A 20,763-nucleotide genomic window follows, 5' to 3' on the forward strand; every position below is an offset into this window, starting at 1 on the left:
GCAACATAACAGTGAAAATAATTCATCACATGCACGGGGTATTGTACTGTAGATAACATTTCGTAAAGAGTATTTTTACGGTTAAATCGAAAAATATTTATTTAGAATTTTTAACTACCCTTGATTAATAACATTTCTATTATTAGTAGCATTCGTTAAGTCAAATTTCTTGTCAGTCATATGATTTACGCTCTCATTTAGGCCTGGTTTCTTACTTTTGTTAAGATTTCTCCTCATCCTAAGCAATGCTTTCACCTCAGAAAAGTTAATACGAATTTAACCTTGTTACGTTACTCATATTTTGGTCATAGACAAACGATGTTTTTTCATGCTTTTTTACATGTGTTGATTTAATTACAGTGTTTTTAACCTGATGGTTGTATGTGTGTTCTTGTTACTTTTCAATTTGGAGGAAATACAGAAATAATAATAATAATGAATAAAGGAAACAATATATTAGTTTAGATGTTACTTGAAAATAAAATAGATATATGTTAATTATCAGAATTAACTATGACAAGAGTTATAAAATTAATAAAGGTTTTGACATAATCTTTGCGTCTCCTCCATGATATAACATGTGCAAAAGTGTCGTTCAATAAACAACATCTGTTTTATCGAAGATATGAGTAAAAAATATTTAATCTATTTCTTCAATTCAGTTGTGTAAAGCATTGTCAGCTAATGATATACAAAGGTAAACTTTGAATATTGAATACCTTCATGACTATTTAAACTGACAAAACGCAACTCCTGGGGTTCAAAATGATAACCGTGAGATATTATACATAGTAATGGTCATATATCTACGGACAGTTTTAAAATATAAAATTTGAAAAGAAAATCGACCGAAAGTATCCTTAAGGTAAGGAAGATACAAGTGAATCCCTGTAATCTTACCTGGTTAGACCCTTTCCAGTGTATACTGAGTGGTAGTATTGGCTAGTCTCTTGGATCCCTATACCGTAGTAATGGTATCTGAAAACACAACATATCGAGTTCAAATATACATTTATAGACAATAGTGGTATAGAGACATTGTAAATGTGTAAGATAAAATTCGTTTTAAAATTACTTATCAGACTCAGTTCTTTTTCATTGTTCGAGAATTTGGGAAAACAAAATCCATATCATAGATATATATTGTTATTGTTAGACTTCAAGATTTGCAAACGACATTTTCTATAATTTCGTGAACACAAACAGAACAGAACTTACATAGGCGTAGCATGTTGCAACCCATTTAATGTACCATCTTTGAATAACATTTGTCGAAATGAAGGACTAGTAAAGATTATAATCACTGTACGCATTCAAAAGTACCTCTTTCTTTGTATATGGTATTTCTCGCGTGAACGCAAGTTATTTTCGTGACACCATAACTCTAGAAGTCATCAGTCTAGTAAACTAACAAATTAAACCAAACAATCACGTTACAGTAAATTTCAACACTTTGATATAATTTCAATTTCAAACATTTGTAAAATTCAAGTAGACCCATTTAAAGGGGGGAAATTATGTTTTCTTCAAAACCGAAAAACAGTCAATTTGAGTCAAATGCCTATTACAACAAACCAACATCGCTGTGGTTTCCAAAAAGGCATACCAAACCGAGTTACATTATTTTGACGTCACTATCGTATGACGTCAATAACTGTATGGTGACGACATTAAACAATCATCGTATACTTACTTGGAATGACCTCGTGTTCCTAATCGTCTTGTCGTGAGATGTGGAAACTTCTGACGAATCGTCTACAATGATTTATTAGATCGGTTAACAAAGTCATCATATGTTACAATTAACGTTGCCACATTGTAATTACCATAGCGACTGTATGTGTAACTCGGACAAATTGAATGTATCCCAATCCGGAAACTTCAGTCATGCATTAGCATGTTTCCCCTTTGCATCGTTTGAATTATTCGAAAATAAAAGTATTCTGCAATTTGACATCCATTATGCCAATATTTCCTGTTTAAAATATACTTCGTTATTGGTAGATCAGAATGAATCAGACTAGGTCTTACTAAGCCGTATCATATACTACTTGTATAATTCGTAAGTGTATTGAAGGATGCTGACGAATGTCTGAATCTTTCCGATATACATGTCCTACTGTGACCTTACCTTGCCAAATGTTGCTGCACATGCCGGCTCCAAGGATTCTCTCCGACAGAAGTCGAGGTAATGTGCGTACAGAATACATCTGGGTAGACACACGCCTTCACAAATACAGTAGTTTTCTTCTAGCCTGTAACAAGTTAACAATAAAACCCAGGTTCAATACTGACATAGTTATAAGCACCTACAACAAGTTAACAATAAAACACAGGTTCAATACTGACATAGTTATAAGTGCCTACAACAGGTAAACAATAAAACCCAGGTTCAAAACTGACATAGTTATAAGTGTCTACAACAAGTTAACAATAAAACACAGGTTCAATACTGACATAGTTATAAGTGCCTACAACAGGTTAACAATAAAACACAGGTTCAATTCTGACATAGTTATAAGCACCTACAACAAGTTAACAATAAAACACAGGTTCAATACTGACATAGTTATAAGCGCCTACAACACGTTAACAATAAAACACAGGTTCAATTCTGACATAGTTATAAGCGCCTACAACAAGTTAACAATAAAACACAGGTTCAATTCTGACATAGTAATAAGCGCCTACAAGTTAACATAAAACCCAGATTCAATTCTGACATAGTTATAAGCGCCTACAACAAGTTAACAATAAAACACAGGTTCAATTCTGACATAGTAATAAGCGCCTACAAGTTAGCATAAAACCCAGATTCAATTCTGACATAGTTATAAGCGCCTACAACAGGTCACCAATAAAACCTAGGTTCAATACTGTCAAAGCTGTTATTGTTTACATAATTGATTAGTGCGATATAACGTCTTCGGAACAGTTAAAACATATGACAATGGTGGGGTTAGACTAGAGGTTTGTAAAGGGTCATCACACTGAAATGTATTAGCTTGGACACAGTTGGGTGACACTCTATCCGCTGATATTATACTGTCACTGGCCAACCAGAAGTGTCTAGGAAGACATCAACAAAACGACAGGTACAGGTCCTCAGTGATACAAAGGGGCAGCATACCAATGTTACAATGTTTGATGTCCCCTGACACCCAGAGTCTGATTGGAACAATATATGAGTTTCCTAATACGATCAATACAGTAGAACAAATAATTCAAATGTCCTCAAAACAGCAGAGGGTTTATCATTGTAGACATTACATATAAAGAAAATTTGTTTTTACCGACATCTGACACCCTGTATTATCCAACATCATTTGGCAGCAACCCGACCCAAACTTAGCAATTGCTTTCAGGAAAATGCTATTCTTGATCAAATCATTTTCCTTTCGTTTGTGCTGAACGAAATACATGTTACTCGTTAACTAACTCTTAAACACCAATCTGATAATTTGATATAGAATAGGGATAACTGAGGTAAAATATTAAAAAAAAGACGTGTGACCTAGTGGTTAAAGGAAGCAGTGTCGTAGCTACCAATGGACAGTGGAGGCATTTGACTTCATATACATTTCTTAATAATACAATTTCTGTTTTTCTCTGATTGTTAAACCATTGTCTTCACATATATTTCATATGCATGCGGTGTATGTGCGTGTTTCGCTTAATAATTATTTCCCATTTCCCGTCGTTAATGATCCGTTCCCGACACGTCAAGAGTGCTGACAGTGGTCGATTGCTGTTATCATTTACGTTATTCTGACGCCTGACAGGTTTTAAAATGTTCAAAATCATTTTCAGTGGGTGAAAGGGGGGATTGCCCCCCTGAGCCCTCTAGTCCCTGTCCCTGACACGCTGGAGGCCTATGCAGCCCCCTTACCCATCGTCTGAAAGTTTGTCTAACATCAAATTAAGCCCGGCTACGGACCCTGGGAAGTATACAATCTGGCATTACCGGGTATTTACATGAATCATGTACAGGTTTTCCAGTTAAACATTACCGTCCCTGTTTTTGTACCCTTTCCTCTCCTCTACTCAACCCTTATTAGTTTCATTCTAGAAATGTAAAGTAAACCGGGGACATGGAAGGCTTATGTAAGCTATTAACTTGTCCCTGGGGATGTCCGCTTAATTGCTTTGCGTTCTTAGCATACTTGAAACTACCGTTAGTTAGAGGACCTTTACCCGTCTTAAAAAAGAAACGGCGAAAGCTGAAGACATGTGACATGTGAAAGGTATCAGTGGTGTCGTCTCTTCAAGCACCTGTCATGTGTCTGTAATAACCGGTCTCTTACTTGTCCTTGTACCTCCACGTATCCAAACTCTACTAATACCCGTGACAGTTTGGGACCTGCTTATATTCTATAGAGAAAGCAGGGCACGCTGTATAATATATATGGCCTACATATGGTATTAACGCGGTCAGTTACACGAACACCCGAAACAGTCTGAAATGCTTTCCCTGTCCCCTGCCTGAACGCTACTTAAGCCTCTCATACATCCGGACTGCTTTTATTCTTAAATTTTTTAGTAAATTTCCAGCAGTAAACGGAGGAAAACATCGGAGTGATATAAACAAAGACAGCTATACTCGACATGTCCGAACTTATGAGAGTACGGTTATCAAAACGCTTTGATTAATTCCTACGCAAGATGCCATGTTTACCGGTGCCACTGTATTGTGAAAGTGTCGGAGATCATGACCGACCCAGGTCGGTAAACAGTCGCGGTGTATTGATATCAGCTAAACAAAGACTGCCAGGTAGGCCTCCGATTTCTATCCCGATAACACTATTGATATTAACAGATAAACTTGCTCTGCTCTTCTGATCTTATTTTGTCTTGGGAATTATTTTCGGGTGATTGAGAACTCCCCCACCGAACTCGAAACAATCGATCGAAAATTCTATTTTGTTTTGAAACATTCTCCTGCAAAGTTAATCTTACGCAGCCATAGGAGAGCGCCCTCTATCATGTCTGTCGTCGTCCGTTGACGCAAAACCTTAAAACTTTGCGATATGTTTGAGCGAGAGAAGTCAAGAACAGGCAAGACTTAATATCTTACGAGTAACATATTTGAACATTTAAAGGGACGTGTAAGTGCTACAAATACAAGTGCTGCATATGAAAGACAAAGAGGTTTGAAAATGTTTCCATTTTTTATTTACTTTTTTTCGGGAGATCGTGTCTTGTGTTCATATACCAATTGATCATTTTGTCTCAGCAGTTCCTGTTGTTGTGATATCGAGTTTTAGTTCAGATTGTGTCTTTATATATTGACAATAGATTTTCAGACAAATGATGTGCTGCCACAAATAAACTACGTCATCACGAGGTCAGATATTTTGACAGTCTTTTTTTATCACGATTTTAATTTTTAATCAAAATAAATTATTTTTATTATTCTAATTCCGATAAAATCGCATATCACATTTCGAGGTAACGGGTTTTGACTTTTTCAAACTTAAAAAAAAAACACATGTTATTGACAAAATTCTAAAAATAAACGTTCATCGCATTTAACATATGTAATACGTTATAAAATATTTCAAAAGGTAATTTCATACTAGGGCAATTTTGTATATGTCTCGATATTATTTTGACAGCTGCAGTTTCTTAATCGGCACATTGTGGCTTAGTGAGTTGTTTTCAGTGGTATAGAGTCAAGTTACCGGCGAAACAGACGTTTTTTAAAAAAGTTTTCATTTATTGTTTATTTTCAAACAAGATTTAGAAAATAGTATTTACACCAAACATAGGATTCTCATTCAGAATAAAAAATATAATTAAACACAAAAATGACCAGCATATATAAAATTATACAGGTCTTCATCCCTAGTTCTAACAAAATATAAAAAATAAATAAAGTAAATTATAGCACAGCAGTAAGAATCGAGTATAGTATTTTATAAACATGTAATAAATACCAATGTATGCACATACACTTCACACCTGTCAGCCATTACACCACTGTATCCGACTATCCAGCATTCCTTACCCTCCCGGAAACACTAGGTGTGAAGGAGCTACAGGAGTAGGCCCTGACAATGGCGGCTGCTGATGCACGCGAGATCAAATAAATGGTTAAAAGGTTCGGGGGTTAAACGGTGGTGAGTAGAATCGGCGTGTGTCAGATGTAATAAAATGTACAAGGTACATTATCGTGTTCTAAAGATCTCAAAACCCCTAGCACAGGAAGTAGTGCTGGAGGAATTCGGTATTACGTGTTATTTATCAATGGTAAGCCTCACTTAATTAAAGAGCTTAGCGGTAAAGAGTGGAACTGGTGTGCGACAGGTATTATACAAACAGGTAAAATGCAAAGTAATGTTCTTACATGGGGTCCTCAGACAGGCCGCGTTCAGGAAATAGCATTGAGGAATTCGGCATTCAGTGATATTTCTCAATAGTAACAGTTAAACCGGTAGCAGTACCTCATGAAGGGATAAATTTAGCTCCCCACTAACCCTCCCTCGGACGCCAGATTCTCCCAAAGATCACGCGTCTACTGAACTTTCTTGACCTACACATTTCATTCTCTCTCAACCTTCCATTCTTTGCGTATTTATTTGCCCTGCCCTGGTGAGGTAGTCATTGTAAACAAAACAAGATGCAACCAAACAGTAGATCTATTTTTTGGTATGCTTATAAAATGTATCAATAAAATATAAAAATACGTCATCAACATTTACCAAACGAAACTGTTGAAACAAGTAGAACAATAAAATACAAAACAATATATATTTTAGATATTTCAAACACCAGCCTGCATTAGCATGATGGCCAGTGTTTACAGTACACACAAGGTTTTATTTACTGTAGTAAATCTGCAGCTCCAGACAAACGTAAGATCACGGCATTTAGGTTAGATTTGAATATCCAAAGAGAACTACTTGTATTCAGCTCGTTAATTCAGTGTCGCTTGATTTTTTGTGTTGGTGTTATATTGATGGTGCTTCTCGTTTTGTTTCGGAGTACCACTGACATGTACAGTCCAGGGAGCAAACCAAAACGTTCGATGATGACGTTTCGGATAAAATAGCTCTGGTTAAAAGAACCATTAGGCACGGATCTCGCGCAAGATGTGTTGTCTTAATTTCCGGAATAAATCCCTGGAGTTTTGAGTGACAGAAGTGGCATCGAAGATATAGCCAATGGTTCAGTGGCTCTTGAAGAAACACTTACAAACAATTGAAGGCTTTCAGTGCTAGTCTTCGGACTTATACACAAACCTCTTGATGTTTACATTCTGTGAAGAAATCAAAGACTTTAATATGACCTGGGACACATTATAAGACAATTTGTGAACCTGTGTGGTTTACTGCTGGGCCTGTGCACGGGACATCATGTGCCATTTATCACGGACAAAATGACAGACGTACATCTCTGGATCAAGTCGGCCGTCGGATCGATTCATGTCAATCCCGTGAGAAAATGAATGAAATTATAGTAGTTTGTGTAAAGAAGCGCGATACTTCACTTTCAGTTTCAGAGAGGAATCCAAGAGCGTTGAGACGGATATATACGTCTCCCTATGGTTTGTTTTAAATCTTGGGATATTGAACGGCACGTAGGAACAGCGTTCTCTAGCACCTTTGAATGATCATTTTAAAGGTACTTCGGGAACATAATCTCTGATAGCGTTTAATGACGATTTCTGTGATGTATAGGGTGAAAGTCCTGGTACTTATTGAAATGAAAATATCTGTTCATATGTTGTGTATAAGTACCCAAGATTTCTGTTATTTCTATGAGGATACCTACCGGATAGAATAAAGAGGCGGTTTTAGTGCTCGTCGAATGTCATGTCTGGTAAACCCAATAGTATGGATCTTTGTCGTACATGTGGGTGGGGATATCTGGTAATACAAGTTCTGTCGATCGTTCGTGCGTTTGAATGACAAGTACGGTACCTTCGGACAGGCTAGGGCATTACTGGACTGACACCTATGTTTGGTAATGGATCAGCGTTAAGGCGCGTGGGGGAGAAGGGTGTATAACGGCCCCTGATAAAAGGGCCCGTTGTTATCTCAGGGCCCGACTAAACCCTGGATCAGGGATTTAGTGCCATGCCCTCGACAGTGCTAGACTCCAGATTTAGCGAGATTAACCAGTGTCTCGGTGTCTGGTCATCCTGTCAGGGGTTTTGACGGACATCTCACGAGAATCACCAGTCTCCCGCAGGTGTATCTAATGAATAAATTTATCAATATATTATTCTGGTTTACGTGTGTTGAAACATACCGGGATGTCCAATACCATGCATGAAAGCGCTAGCATTATGTTTCTGAGTTTTTCACAACAGTATGCATCGCATTCATATGTAAAATGTACACAAGAATATTTCGCGTTAGAATGCTTCGCGTTTGTACATGTATATAAAAAGTGTTTGTTGATCGTATTGAACAAAGTGCTTCGTGGCAGGCAATACATGGTTCAATGAAAAGAGTACGTTTTAGTTGTACTTCAAAAGAAAGCTTTGTATTTGTATACAAAGGAATGCTTTGCGTTAAAATATTTCACGTTTGCGTACTTCGTGATCATACGAAAAGATTGCTTCAACATCGTATCACCCCTAGTTGGCTCCGTGAAACTGGTCACTTTGCGGGTTTATGAAGAATGCTTCACAGTTGCATTCCAAACAACGTTTTACGGTTGTATGCAAATGATACTTCGTGTAGAAAAAGAGTGATTTAAGATGAGTGCTTTGCCGTGTTGGTTTGTAATACTTGAAAACCCGATATTGCAGGAAAATATATAGAGTTTGTGTCAAAGAATTGTTAACGAGATTTACCATGCAATTGCTCTCTATAATAATCATCTAAAATTCCATGCACTTGCTCCGAAAATATGTGTTTGTTACCAACCTCCCATACTGTTTATGAAACAGGGGCACGTTGGCATATTATACAGAGGGAGCTGGAATATCAAATAGTGTCTAGCCCCTTCGGTAACGGACGGGGTGTCTGACAACGATGTTTTGCGGTACAGTGTGTCTAGCCCATGTGGTAACAGACGGGGTGTGTGGGAACGATGTTTTGCGGTACAGTGTGTCTAGCCCCTGTGGTAACAGACGGGGTGTGTTGGGACGATGTTTTGCGGTACAATGTGTCTAGCCCCTGTGGTAACAGACGGGGTGTGTGGGGACGATGTTTTGCGGTACAGTGTGTCTAGCCCCTGTGGTAACAGACGGGGGGTGTTGGGACGATGTTTTACGGTACAGTGTGTCTAGCCCCTGTGGTAACAGACGGGGTGTGTTGGGACAATGTTTTACGGTACAGTGTGTCTAGCCCCTGTGGTAACAGACGGGGTGTGTGGGGACGATGCTTTACGGTACTTTACAATGGCGGGAGCCGAAGTAAACAGATCTGTTATCGGCCGGGTAGGACTTTTACTCTCACATACCCTGGTAGTGATGTAGTGACCGCTCTATAGATTACAGGGGCTCGCATTTGTTGACAGAAGTAATGTATCCAGTACGTGTCTCAATTTAACTCAATTTAACTCTTCACACACAGATATTTCAGCCCTTATCTTTCCATCCACGCCAGCTTCCTTCTACTTCATCTTATTTTCTCTCTTTTCTATATACATGTATGTTTTCTTTCGGCTTGCCATCACACTTGTCCATCAATCCCGCATTGTTACTTTCCTTCCGGTATCATACCATCCCTACTTCCCTTTAGTTTATCCTCCCCTTCACTTTACTTTTATTGGTGTACAATCCATACTCTCACGAACTGCCATCTAAACTATCCCTTAACTAATCTCCATCCTTACTTTTGTTCTAATGACGATTCTCAACGTCGCTTAATTCCTTCGACATTTCAATTACTACACTTCACCTCCAGTAACTACATAACAACTCCAGTAACTACACTACAACTCCAGTAACTACATAACAACTCCAGTAACTACATAGCAACTCCAGTAACTACACTTCAACTCCAGTAACTACACTACAACTCCAGTAACTACACTACAACTCTAGTAACTACATCACAACTCTAGTAACTACATCACAACTCTAGTAACTACACTACAACTCCAGTAACTACACTACAACTCCAGTAACTACATAGAAACTCCAGTAACTACATCACAACACTAGTAACTACACTACAACTCCAGTAACTACACTTCAACTCCAGTAACTACACTACAACTCCAGTAACTACACTACAACTCTAGTAACTACATCACAACTCTAGTAACTACATCACAACTCCAGTAGCTACACTACAACTCCAGTAACTACACTACAACTCCAGTAACTACACTACAACTCCAGTAACTACACTACAACTCCAGTAACTACACTACAACTCCAGTAACTACACTACAACTCCAGTAACTACACTACAACTCCAGTAACTACACTACAACTCCAGTAACTACACTACAACTCCAGTAACTACACTACAACTCCAGTAACTACACTACAACTCCAGTAACTACACTACAACTCCAGTAACTACACTACAACTCCAGTAACTACACTACAACTCCAGTAACTACACTACAACTCCAGTAACTACACTACAACTCCAGTAACTACACTACAACTCCAGTAACTACACTACAACTCCAGTAACTACACTACAACTCCAGTAACTACACTACAACTCCAGTAACTACACTACAACTCCAGTAACTACACTACAACTCCAGTAACTACACTACAACTCCAGTAACTACACTACAACTCCAGTAACTACACTACAACTCCAGTAACTACACTACAACTCCAGTAACTACACTACAACTCCAGTAACTACACTACAACTCCAGTAACTACACTACAACTCCAGTAACTACACTACAACTCCAGTAACTACACTACAACTCCAGTAACTACACTACAACTCCAGTAACTACACTACAACTCCAGTAACTACACTACAACTCCAGTAACTACACTACAACTCCAGTAACTACACTACAACTCCAGTAACTACACTACAACTCCAGTAACTACACTACAACTCCAGTAACTACACTACAACTCCAGTAACTACACTACAACTCCAGTAACTACACTACAACTCCAGTAACTACACTACAACTCCAGTAACTACACTACAACTCCAGTAACTACACTACAACTCCAGTAACTACACTACAACTCCAGTAACTACACTACAACTCCAGTAACTACACTACAACTCCAGTAACTACACTACAACTCCAGTAACTACACTACAACTCCAGTAACTACACTACAACTCCAGTAACTACACTACAACTCCAGTAACTACACTACAACTCCAGTAACTACACTACAACTCCAGTAACTACACTACAACTCCAGTAACTACACTACAACTCCAGTAACTACACTACAACTCCAGTAACTACACTACAACTCCAGTAACTACACTACAACTCCAGTAACTACACTACAACTCCAGTAACTACACTACAACTCCAGTAACTACACTACAACTCCAGTAACTACACTACAACTCCAGTAACTACACTACAACTCCAGTAACTACACTACAACTCCAGTAACTACACTACAACTCCAGTAACTACACTACAACTCCAGTAACTACACTACAACTCCAGTAACTACACTACAACTCCAGTAACTACACTACAACTCCAGTAACTACACTACAACTCCAGTAACTACACTACAACTCCAGTAACTACACTACAACTCCAGTAACTACACTACAACTCCAGTAACTACACTACAACTCCAGTAACTACACTACAACTCCAGTAACTACACTACAACTCCAGTAACTACACTACAACTCCAGTAACTACACTACAACTCCAGTAACTACACTACAACTCCAGTAACTACACTACAACTCCAGTAACTACACTACAACTCCAGTAACTACACTACAACTCCAGTAACTACACTACAACTCCAGTAACTACACTACAACTCCAGTAACTACACTACAACTCCAGTAACTACACTACAACTCCAGTAACTACACTACAACTCCAGTAACTACACTACAACTCCAGTAACTACACTACAACTCCAGTAACTACACTACAACTCCAGTAACTACACTACAACTCCAGTAACTACACTACAACTCCAGTAACTACACTACAACTCCAGTAACTACACTACAACTCCAGTAACTACACTACAACTCCAGTAACTACACTACAACTCCAGTAACTACACTACAACTCCAGTAACTACACTACAACTCCAGTAACTACACTACAACTCCAGTAACTACACTACAACTCCAGTAACTACACTACAACTCCAGTAACTACACTACAACTCCAGTAACTACACTACAACTCCAGTAACTACACTACAACTCCAGTAACTACACTACAACTCCAGTAACTACACTACAACTCCAGTAACTACACTACAACTCCAGTAACTACACTACAACTCCAGTAACTACACTACAACTCCAGTAACTACACTACAACTCCAGTAACTACACTACAACTCCAGTAACTACACTTCAACTCCAGTAACTACACTACAACTCCAGTAACTACACTTCAACTCTAGTAACTACATCACAACTCCAGTAACTACATCACAACTCCAGTAACTATATCACAACTCCAGTAACTTCACTACAAATCTAGTAACTACATAGCAACTCCACAACTCTAGTAACTACACTTCAACTCCAGTAACTACACTACAACTCCAGTAACTACACTACAACTCCAGTAACTACATCACAACTCCAGTAACTACACTACAACTCCAGTAACTACATCACAACTCCAGTAACTACACTACAACTCCAGTAACTATATTACAACTCCCGTAACTACATACAACTGTAGGAACTCCAGAAACTACACTACTGAATGTTTTTAAAATGTCCCCATTCTTTCGCTCTATACATATAGGCGTATAAAAGTCGACATATTGCACAATAATTTACAGAGAACATATGCAATCGATTTCTCACCATTCGTAACAATTACACAAAGTAACGACACAGTTCCTTGGGTAAAAAACAAAGAGCTGCTCCGAATGAAACTTTAAGTGGACTCTTATGAAGCATAATTTTTTTTTTTTATGAAATTATACAAACACGCTTTAAGCTAGGCAAAATTTTAGTTAAATAACAAAAGTTAATAGTCAATCACACAACCTTTAATTGTAAGTGGACGGTTACTAGTTAACATATAGTGAACATGAGATCAAACATTCTACTGTAAATATTCGATTAATACCTATCATCAATATATTCTTTCCTGTAATTGAGTTTGTAGATTATGCAGGAAGAGGGCATTTCTTTTTCTACTTTTCAATAACTTATTTAGTAAATTTGTTTTTTATCAATATAAAATTGAAATAAAAAAAGGAAAAGGAGAAGAAAATCGCAAAATTGAATGTGAAGTATATGATTACATTTATGAATGTGTATAGTTTCCGTGTTTATTTATGTTAACGAGACCCTGCTGTCTTAAGACTAGAAAGATCGCTGGTATTGTTTATTACGTTAGTAAAATAATAAGGAAATGAGTATCAACAATAGTTGGACGTTCGTGCAATAAGCCCTTGTTTTTCTTTGTCATAAACGAAATAATTGCTCAGAATCATGTTTGTAAACATTGTTTTCGATGTGGTTTCATCTGGAGTGTTAAAGACGAATAGAAGAAAACCAGCTCATTCATACCAGAATATGTGTAAGAAAAGATGTTTTTAAAAATCAGACGTTTTTGTCAAGTTCGTAAAAATATTTGTCTCTGATGTAGAAACAGCTTTCATTGGTTAAAAGAAAACAATACACATAAAAAAATCTTTGTTTATTCATAACACAACAATATTCAGTACTCCAGGAGGTTTCAAGTGGACCACGGGACGATATGGAGTGTGTTAGGAGTTTATGGCGGTCATTTAAATTTAATACATATGACGGGTAATTTCTTTATCTTGGTGGGTGGTAAAGATTTTCCTAACTGCAATCGTGTTTACAAAAACAAGCAGAATAAAAATGTCAACCGGTCAGACGGACGAAAGTGTCAAACACGTAATTAGGAAATCTCGTGCTGCCCCTCGCGAGGCGATAAGGGGCCGGAGGAACGCGTGCGTCTTGTCTGTTACCGATAGTATCTATTATGTAATGAGTGGTTTTCTCATAACATCAGATAATTTCTTCACTATTGATTTGAAACAAAAAAATCCAAATTCCGGACGTTGTAAACATTCTTTATAATACCCATGCCAAGCTATTTTGGTATAGGACTTTAGTCAAAACGCAGAGCGTAATACAGGGGATTAAAGTGACTTCGTCATTATTTTATTTTGCTTGCTTGTGTGATTTCTAAAAAAAATATTCAGACGTTGCCTTTAGCGATTATGTAAAATATGACAATGTTCAATGAAAACGAATAGTTATGTTTGTTTCGTTCCGCTCCGTTTTTACTAACACATGTATCATGCCATCGTTATTAAATTATGACATACAGTCGCCTATTTTACGGACAATATTACAAACGTTTCGAAATCAAAAACATTTTTGGTACAGTCAGACTTCGTTATTTCGGACAGGACATAAGGTCTGAGATATTTCAATATTACCTAAGACAAAGAATGGAACTTTGTGATCAGGTAACAACTTCGAGATTTATGGATTATTCAAGTTTCCCGGGGTACAGAAAATTAAGCCCGTCTGGACTCAGTTTTTACATTCTTAGTAAGCCAGCTATAGACACTATAAACCGTGGAGGCGTATACAAATGCGGAAACGAGAACGGTTCATTTAAATTTTGTAATATTAAATATGGAAGTGCCTCGTTATATAATGTTTGGATGATTGACAGTTTCCAGTAGGTGGTCGGGTCGGTAGTGCACAGGTGGTAAATCAGCCCAGCAGTGTCTCCAGATAACATTTATAATAAATATCACCCGTGTACACTTTAAACTACAAGTATAGTTATTTCAACAAAAAAACTCCAAGAAAACTAGTAACCAAACGTTAAATAGTCATGTTCGCGTACATATCTGTCTAATACAGTCAACCTTAGAAAAACACCTGTTTATAACGGACTTATGTCTAACTATCATTATAACTATAGTTAAACCCTGACTACGGTTTAACGTAGTCACAGGTTTCTTACAGTTACAGTTAACCCTATACTTGTATTAAGTGACCACCTGTTTAAAGTGACCACCTGTATATCAATTAAAGTTAAACTTGTCTCACAGACCACTTTCTACACCGACTCTGTCTGTTTTACAACTACAATCGACCCTGTCACAGTGTATATGTGTATCTAAAGTCAAACCTGTCTTAGAGATCACCTGTCTAAAGCGATTACCTGTCCATAAGGTATGACGAGACTGTCTTAGAATCCACCTGTCTATAGTGACCACCTGTCTGGAAAACGCTATTTCATAGTATAGACACAAAGCTTCCGGTTCAAAAGTCAAACGAATAGATTTTGAAGCGGTTTTTTTAAGAAGTGTACATAAAATGCATTTTACGAAAAATAAAAAACCGAAATGTCTTCCCATTTTGGATTTCCATAAAAAGCGATGACTCTGAGAGTTTAATAGGTAGCTTTTATTACTATTACTGGGAGATGTTTGTGATTATGTAACCCTAGACCGACATTTGAGAAATATTCAATCCACCTACCGAGAGTGTACACGCGCACTTGTCATAAGAGCTTCTGTTCAAGTTTGTTTACCGTTTTAAAAATTACACGTATCTCAAATTACTGGTTATATTTAAACAAAGAGTGTGGCTGTCATGGAGGAGTGAGATTTGTCCACAATACTTCCCTGTTGTGCGATTTCAGCGAACAGATAGGACAGGGCCTCTCTGGATAAATGTATTAGTGTGTTGACATGTAATCAGAATGTGTGCAAACGTAAATACTTAACAATCATCCTTCATTTTCTTTCCAAAATCAATTGACAGATCGAAATTTGGTACTCGTTCACAACGAGAAACATCGCTTAAAACTCTTGTCGACGAAACGGATCATTGGGCGAATTAGATGGCGAAGAATAAAACAACACCATTGAACAACAAGACATTTGTAATGTTTCCATCATAGTCGTGAAAACGTTTTATCTATTTTCGTGTTTTGATTGAGAAAAGTGATATTTACTTTGTTGACGTAACTCTTGGAGTATAATATAAATGTATATGGCTCGATAAAAATCAACCGTGGTCACATATCCCTTTATATAACTCAATGTAAGAGCATAACGAATATTAATTAATATCAACTCAGACGTACCGGCAGCTTGATTTCGGTCTGTCCGAGTCACTTGCTCATATTTCTACATTTCTTCTTTCATAATGGCGTCAAATAATCTATCGGTTTTCATATAATTCTTTTGAGAAACATTTATAACACTGTTGTTAAGTTAAGTCTTTATACTGAATCTCTTTAATAATTAAATGTAAGGTTTTATTTTAACTTAAAACTCGAAATAGCAGCTTCCATACGTTGGAGGTTCACATAGCAATATGTACACGAGGATGTGAATATTTTCACGTGATTGTTTTGTTTACATGTTTTTCATGCTGAAATTATCAAGCATTTCAAAATAAACCTCCTTGATATCAACAGTTTATCACTTTCTTTATTCAAAACAACCCTAAATAACCTTATATCAGTTGACAGGCATAGCCTAGCCGATTACACACTAACGTGAACGGGGACGTTTCGGACTGTGGTAAATACATAGTAAGGAGTACGTATTACGTGAATTACCCTTCGTCCGGTGGCAGTATTAACGTAACATGAATATAAAACCTCATTTTGAATTATATAAAAAACGGTGGATAAAAATGTCAAAATTGGCAGAACGTTTCGTTTAAATGCCAAACATTTTTTCTACTGAAACTACACTTCCAAAAAAAGCAAACAAGAAAATTAATAAATCACATTAGCAATAATAATATCAGATAAAAACAGAAATTATAAATCACATTTATCCATAGTAATATACGAGATACAAATCTCCGATTAGTAAACAGTAATGTAACCTGTTAAATCCGTGCCGTGTTTTACTGCCCTCCCTACCGTACCTGATTACAGTAGGTTGTTCCTCCAATCTTATCGTTTGATCTTCGTATTCAAACAAAAGAAATGTTGATATTAAATTTGTCCTTCTGTTCATCTAGGTCTTCCTGCAATATTCTGACCGTTATAAATAAAACGGGTCAACAAGGTTTACCTTAATATTAAAAAGATTTCTAAAATGTTTGCTCTTGCTATTCCATATGAATTTACGTGGAATTATTATTCATACATCTGCATGCAATATCAAACTGGATTACCATTTCAAAGCATACTAGTATTTTTTCAAATCTTTAGGTTACAGATGATTTAGTGATTGAAAACAAAATAATTCTTTGCCTTAGAAAAGGATTTGTTAAATTTGCAAAGATTTATTGGGTGAATTCGACGATAAATATGGCGCTGCGGAGCATTATTACGTCTGACTCATCATGATAGCATGCATGTTGATCGCCCGGGGATCGTCGGGGTCCCACTGGCGCTTGATGCAAACAAAATTAACGTTAATAAAACAGGCATATAAGTCCGCAAAATCCTCCTTGGGCGGAGTTAGCGCCGTGATTCCTCCTTGCTGTATATAAAGTACATATCTCATCGCCTTCCATTCAGACGACAGTAATAAAATATAGATCCCTGAGTGTAAATTTGTAGAGGAATTTTGGTATTGGATCAGGTTATCTTTCAAGGAAATAATTTAGGATCATTGATAGAAAGAAATGTTATCCACAGGAAGTCAAAGAATACACTAGTGTGATGACCGATTTACCGCGAATGCATCCCTCCATTTGAAGAATTAATCCACTGTATTAAGTACAAACGTGGCAACAATAGATCACGGACAGGGTCGGTTTTATGTTTGATTGTGAGTGCAATTTATCTAATACAATAATGTCTATATTGAAAATAGCTTCAGACCGTCGGAAATTTGTCCAATAATAAGCAAACGTAACATTAGATCAATGTACTAATTTTTAATATTTTTATGAAAGAAGATACAGTGACGAGAGAAACAAGAAAGGTTTAAACTGAAAAATAGTTCAAACCATTATATCTCAAACCATTAAAGATATTAAAAAAAAATATTTAAGCGAGAATATACGTTTCTGGTACTGAATAATCTTAAATAAACGAACCCTGTTGGTCAACATATGATCAATGATTGTAAGGATTATGACTTTGCAGTAATTTTTCAGACCTTCGAGCTTCAATGCCACTTCGAATAGCTGACCACGACATGAAAGGTTACGCCGTACAATACCATCATAGGTCCTTAACGGATCCCCTTTTTATAATATTATCAAAAATTCATGCTGACAGTTCAAGTTCAGTCAGATTGAAAACAACTTATTGATAAGATGCCGATAAGCTAGACCCAACTCACAAAGTGGTATTGCTAGTTTCAAAATGGCTGATTAACAGTATTTGTATATCTACTGTCTTGTCACATATATAGGCTAAACAATCATTATCATTAGGTCCCGATGGTAGTTAGAACATTGGGGAGGTGAGAGGAATGGGGATAGGGTGGTCAAAACAGTGACACTAACACATCGTCAGCACAAACGGAGAGGATATACAAAATTTTCAAACAGGAACAGAAAAAAATACACCACGGAGTCAACAGACGATATGGACAAAATATACCACAGATTCAACACACAAGGATAAATATACACAACGTCAATACCCAAGGACAAAAGTACACGGCGTCAACACACAAGGACAGAAGTACACAGCGTCAGCACACATGGACAAAAGTACACAGCGTCAACACACAAGGACAAACTATACCACAGCGTCAGCACACATGGGCAAAAATACACAGCGTCAACACACAAGGACAAAATATACCACAGATTCAACACACAAGGACAAAGCTACACAGCGTCAATACCCAGGGACGAAAATACACAGCGTCATCACACCGGGGACAAAAAAGCACAGCGTCATCACACAAAGACAAAATATACCACAGCGCCAACAAGCAAGGACAAAGTAGTTTCCTGTTCAACAGGACGCATCTATCCTGAATCAACTACCTTGAATGATATATGGGCCTTTATTATAGACACCGAAAATAATCTCGTTCATTCAGTTGGAAACCAGGTGATGGTGGAGACCGTAACACTCCAACGTACAAACATGTACTTAATATATAATTGTTTCCAAACATGTAATCTTGATATCAATTGATACTTGTAGGTAAAATCAGCATGATGAATTTAAAAAGTCGGTATAGAATGCTACGCAAGTGTACCAGATGTAGCTACAGGTAAATGGGGTCACGTGCAGGATACCTCGTGAGCCCCTCGACCAGGTGTGTAGTCGGCGAGCGCCAACCTGTTCGATTCTAACTGCGTCTGAGGTTTTCAAAATGTCGCCCGCCTATGTACGGATATCTAGTTCTGGTTCTTTATATCTAACAGCGGGTGTGTTATAAATGGGAAATCGAAGGTATGCTTAGACAGCATACTATATTTATCTACGTATTAATTTAGCGGTGTCATTATATTTCGTATAAGATTTATACATCTTACAGTCATGTCGCGACACATAATTTAACGAGAACGAGGCTCGATAACTCTTGGAGCCGCATGCTTCGCCAGGGTATCACGGCTGGATGCAATACACTCATAGTGCACTAACAGCAGGGATCCACACATCAAATACAACAACGTGGTATTTAAGAGTCAGATTTGTTTCTAGTTCTTATCCTAGTAGATAAAATCAACACTTGAGGTGAATATTCCCTCTGTGATTCGGGTAAAGTGTTTTTAATTCTGACGAAATACCCGGTCGCAGACCATCTTTATCGCACCGTCAGGCTTATAGGAATACTTCTTGATCCGTTTCAACAGGATTAAACACTTCTAATGCTTCATATACATTTAATTGTGCATGAATTTAACTGTACATGAAAATAATCGTCAGTCTAAACATCATCATCCACTTATATTTCTACCTTGAACCAACGTCGTGCAATCAGATGATGTTCTTGTCATTATTCTGGTTGTTGCTGTTGTTGTATTCAAGGTTAGAACAAATAGAAATAGACTGACAGACGTGTTGAAAAGTTCATCGATTTCAACAGCAAAAGGGGTCCTTTAAAACAAATATCAAATCATTGTTTTGATTTTGATGACAAAAAGTACCTCCGCATGAGGTTGAGCCGAATAAGATTTTTGAATGGCTGTGTAGACTTTAGAGTGAGAAATATGACCCCTCAAAGGGAACCCCTTCTCGCTCGCTTACACGACCGCGACCCTAACAGTCAAAGCCGGAATTCGAATCCCGCGTTCGTGTATGTTCTGCCAAGTTTATACACATCCTGCCACTTCCGTTGTCGTAAGGACTCGCCTCAAGTGTTTCAATAATGTAAATTTAAATATTACATTTGTGTGATGTTATTGTTCATTTATGTGCCATTTTTATCCCCTGTATAAATAAAAGGGATCTGTGTTTGTAAACATGCCTTTCACAGTGTGAATTTAATACGTAAAGTTCGTGGGTTTTGATCAAAGTCTTTGTAAAGTATTTTATGAATATTTGACTAGTGATAGTAATCACGCAGCTGGACCCGGCCGATAATGAAAAACGTGAAACAAGAGTCGAGTGTTGATATATTGATTTTAAAGTTTACGTTAGCTATATTACAAAACCACTACAGGACCGATACGGCTCGCCTACAGGAGTTCAAAACGTACCTTCAGTTGATAGCAGGCTACTAGCATGCCAACACATTGTCTTTAT

The 20,763-nt window shown here is 37.4% G+C and overlaps 1 protein-coding gene across 1 annotated transcript in view; it reads right to left on the bottom strand.

The window, feature by feature from the left end:
• The window catches only part of LOC110443013 (DNA-binding protein RFX6-like), a 60,164-nt gene that overhangs the window by 26,358 nt on the left and 13,043 nt on the right, over positions 1 to 20,763 (bottom strand). Inside the window, exons 3-5 of the mRNA XM_021486952.1 lie at positions 2,132 to 2,255; positions 1,694 to 1,755; positions 901 to 978 (exon numbers count right to left, since the gene is read on the bottom strand). Of these exons, the coding sequence (XP_021342627.1) occupies positions 901 to 978; positions 1,694 to 1,755; positions 2,132 to 2,255 (264 nt within the window). The remainder of the gene's footprint in view (positions 1 to 900; positions 979 to 1,693; positions 1,756 to 2,131; positions 2,256 to 20,763) is intronic.

The sequence above is a fragment of the Mizuhopecten yessoensis genome, unplaced genomic scaffold, assembly GCF_002113885.1.
Source record: "Mizuhopecten yessoensis strain PY_sf001 unplaced genomic scaffold, ASM211388v2 scaffold716319, whole genome shotgun sequence".
NCBI classification, from domain to species: domain Eukaryota; kingdom Metazoa; phylum Mollusca; class Bivalvia; order Pectinida; family Pectinidae; genus Mizuhopecten; species Mizuhopecten yessoensis.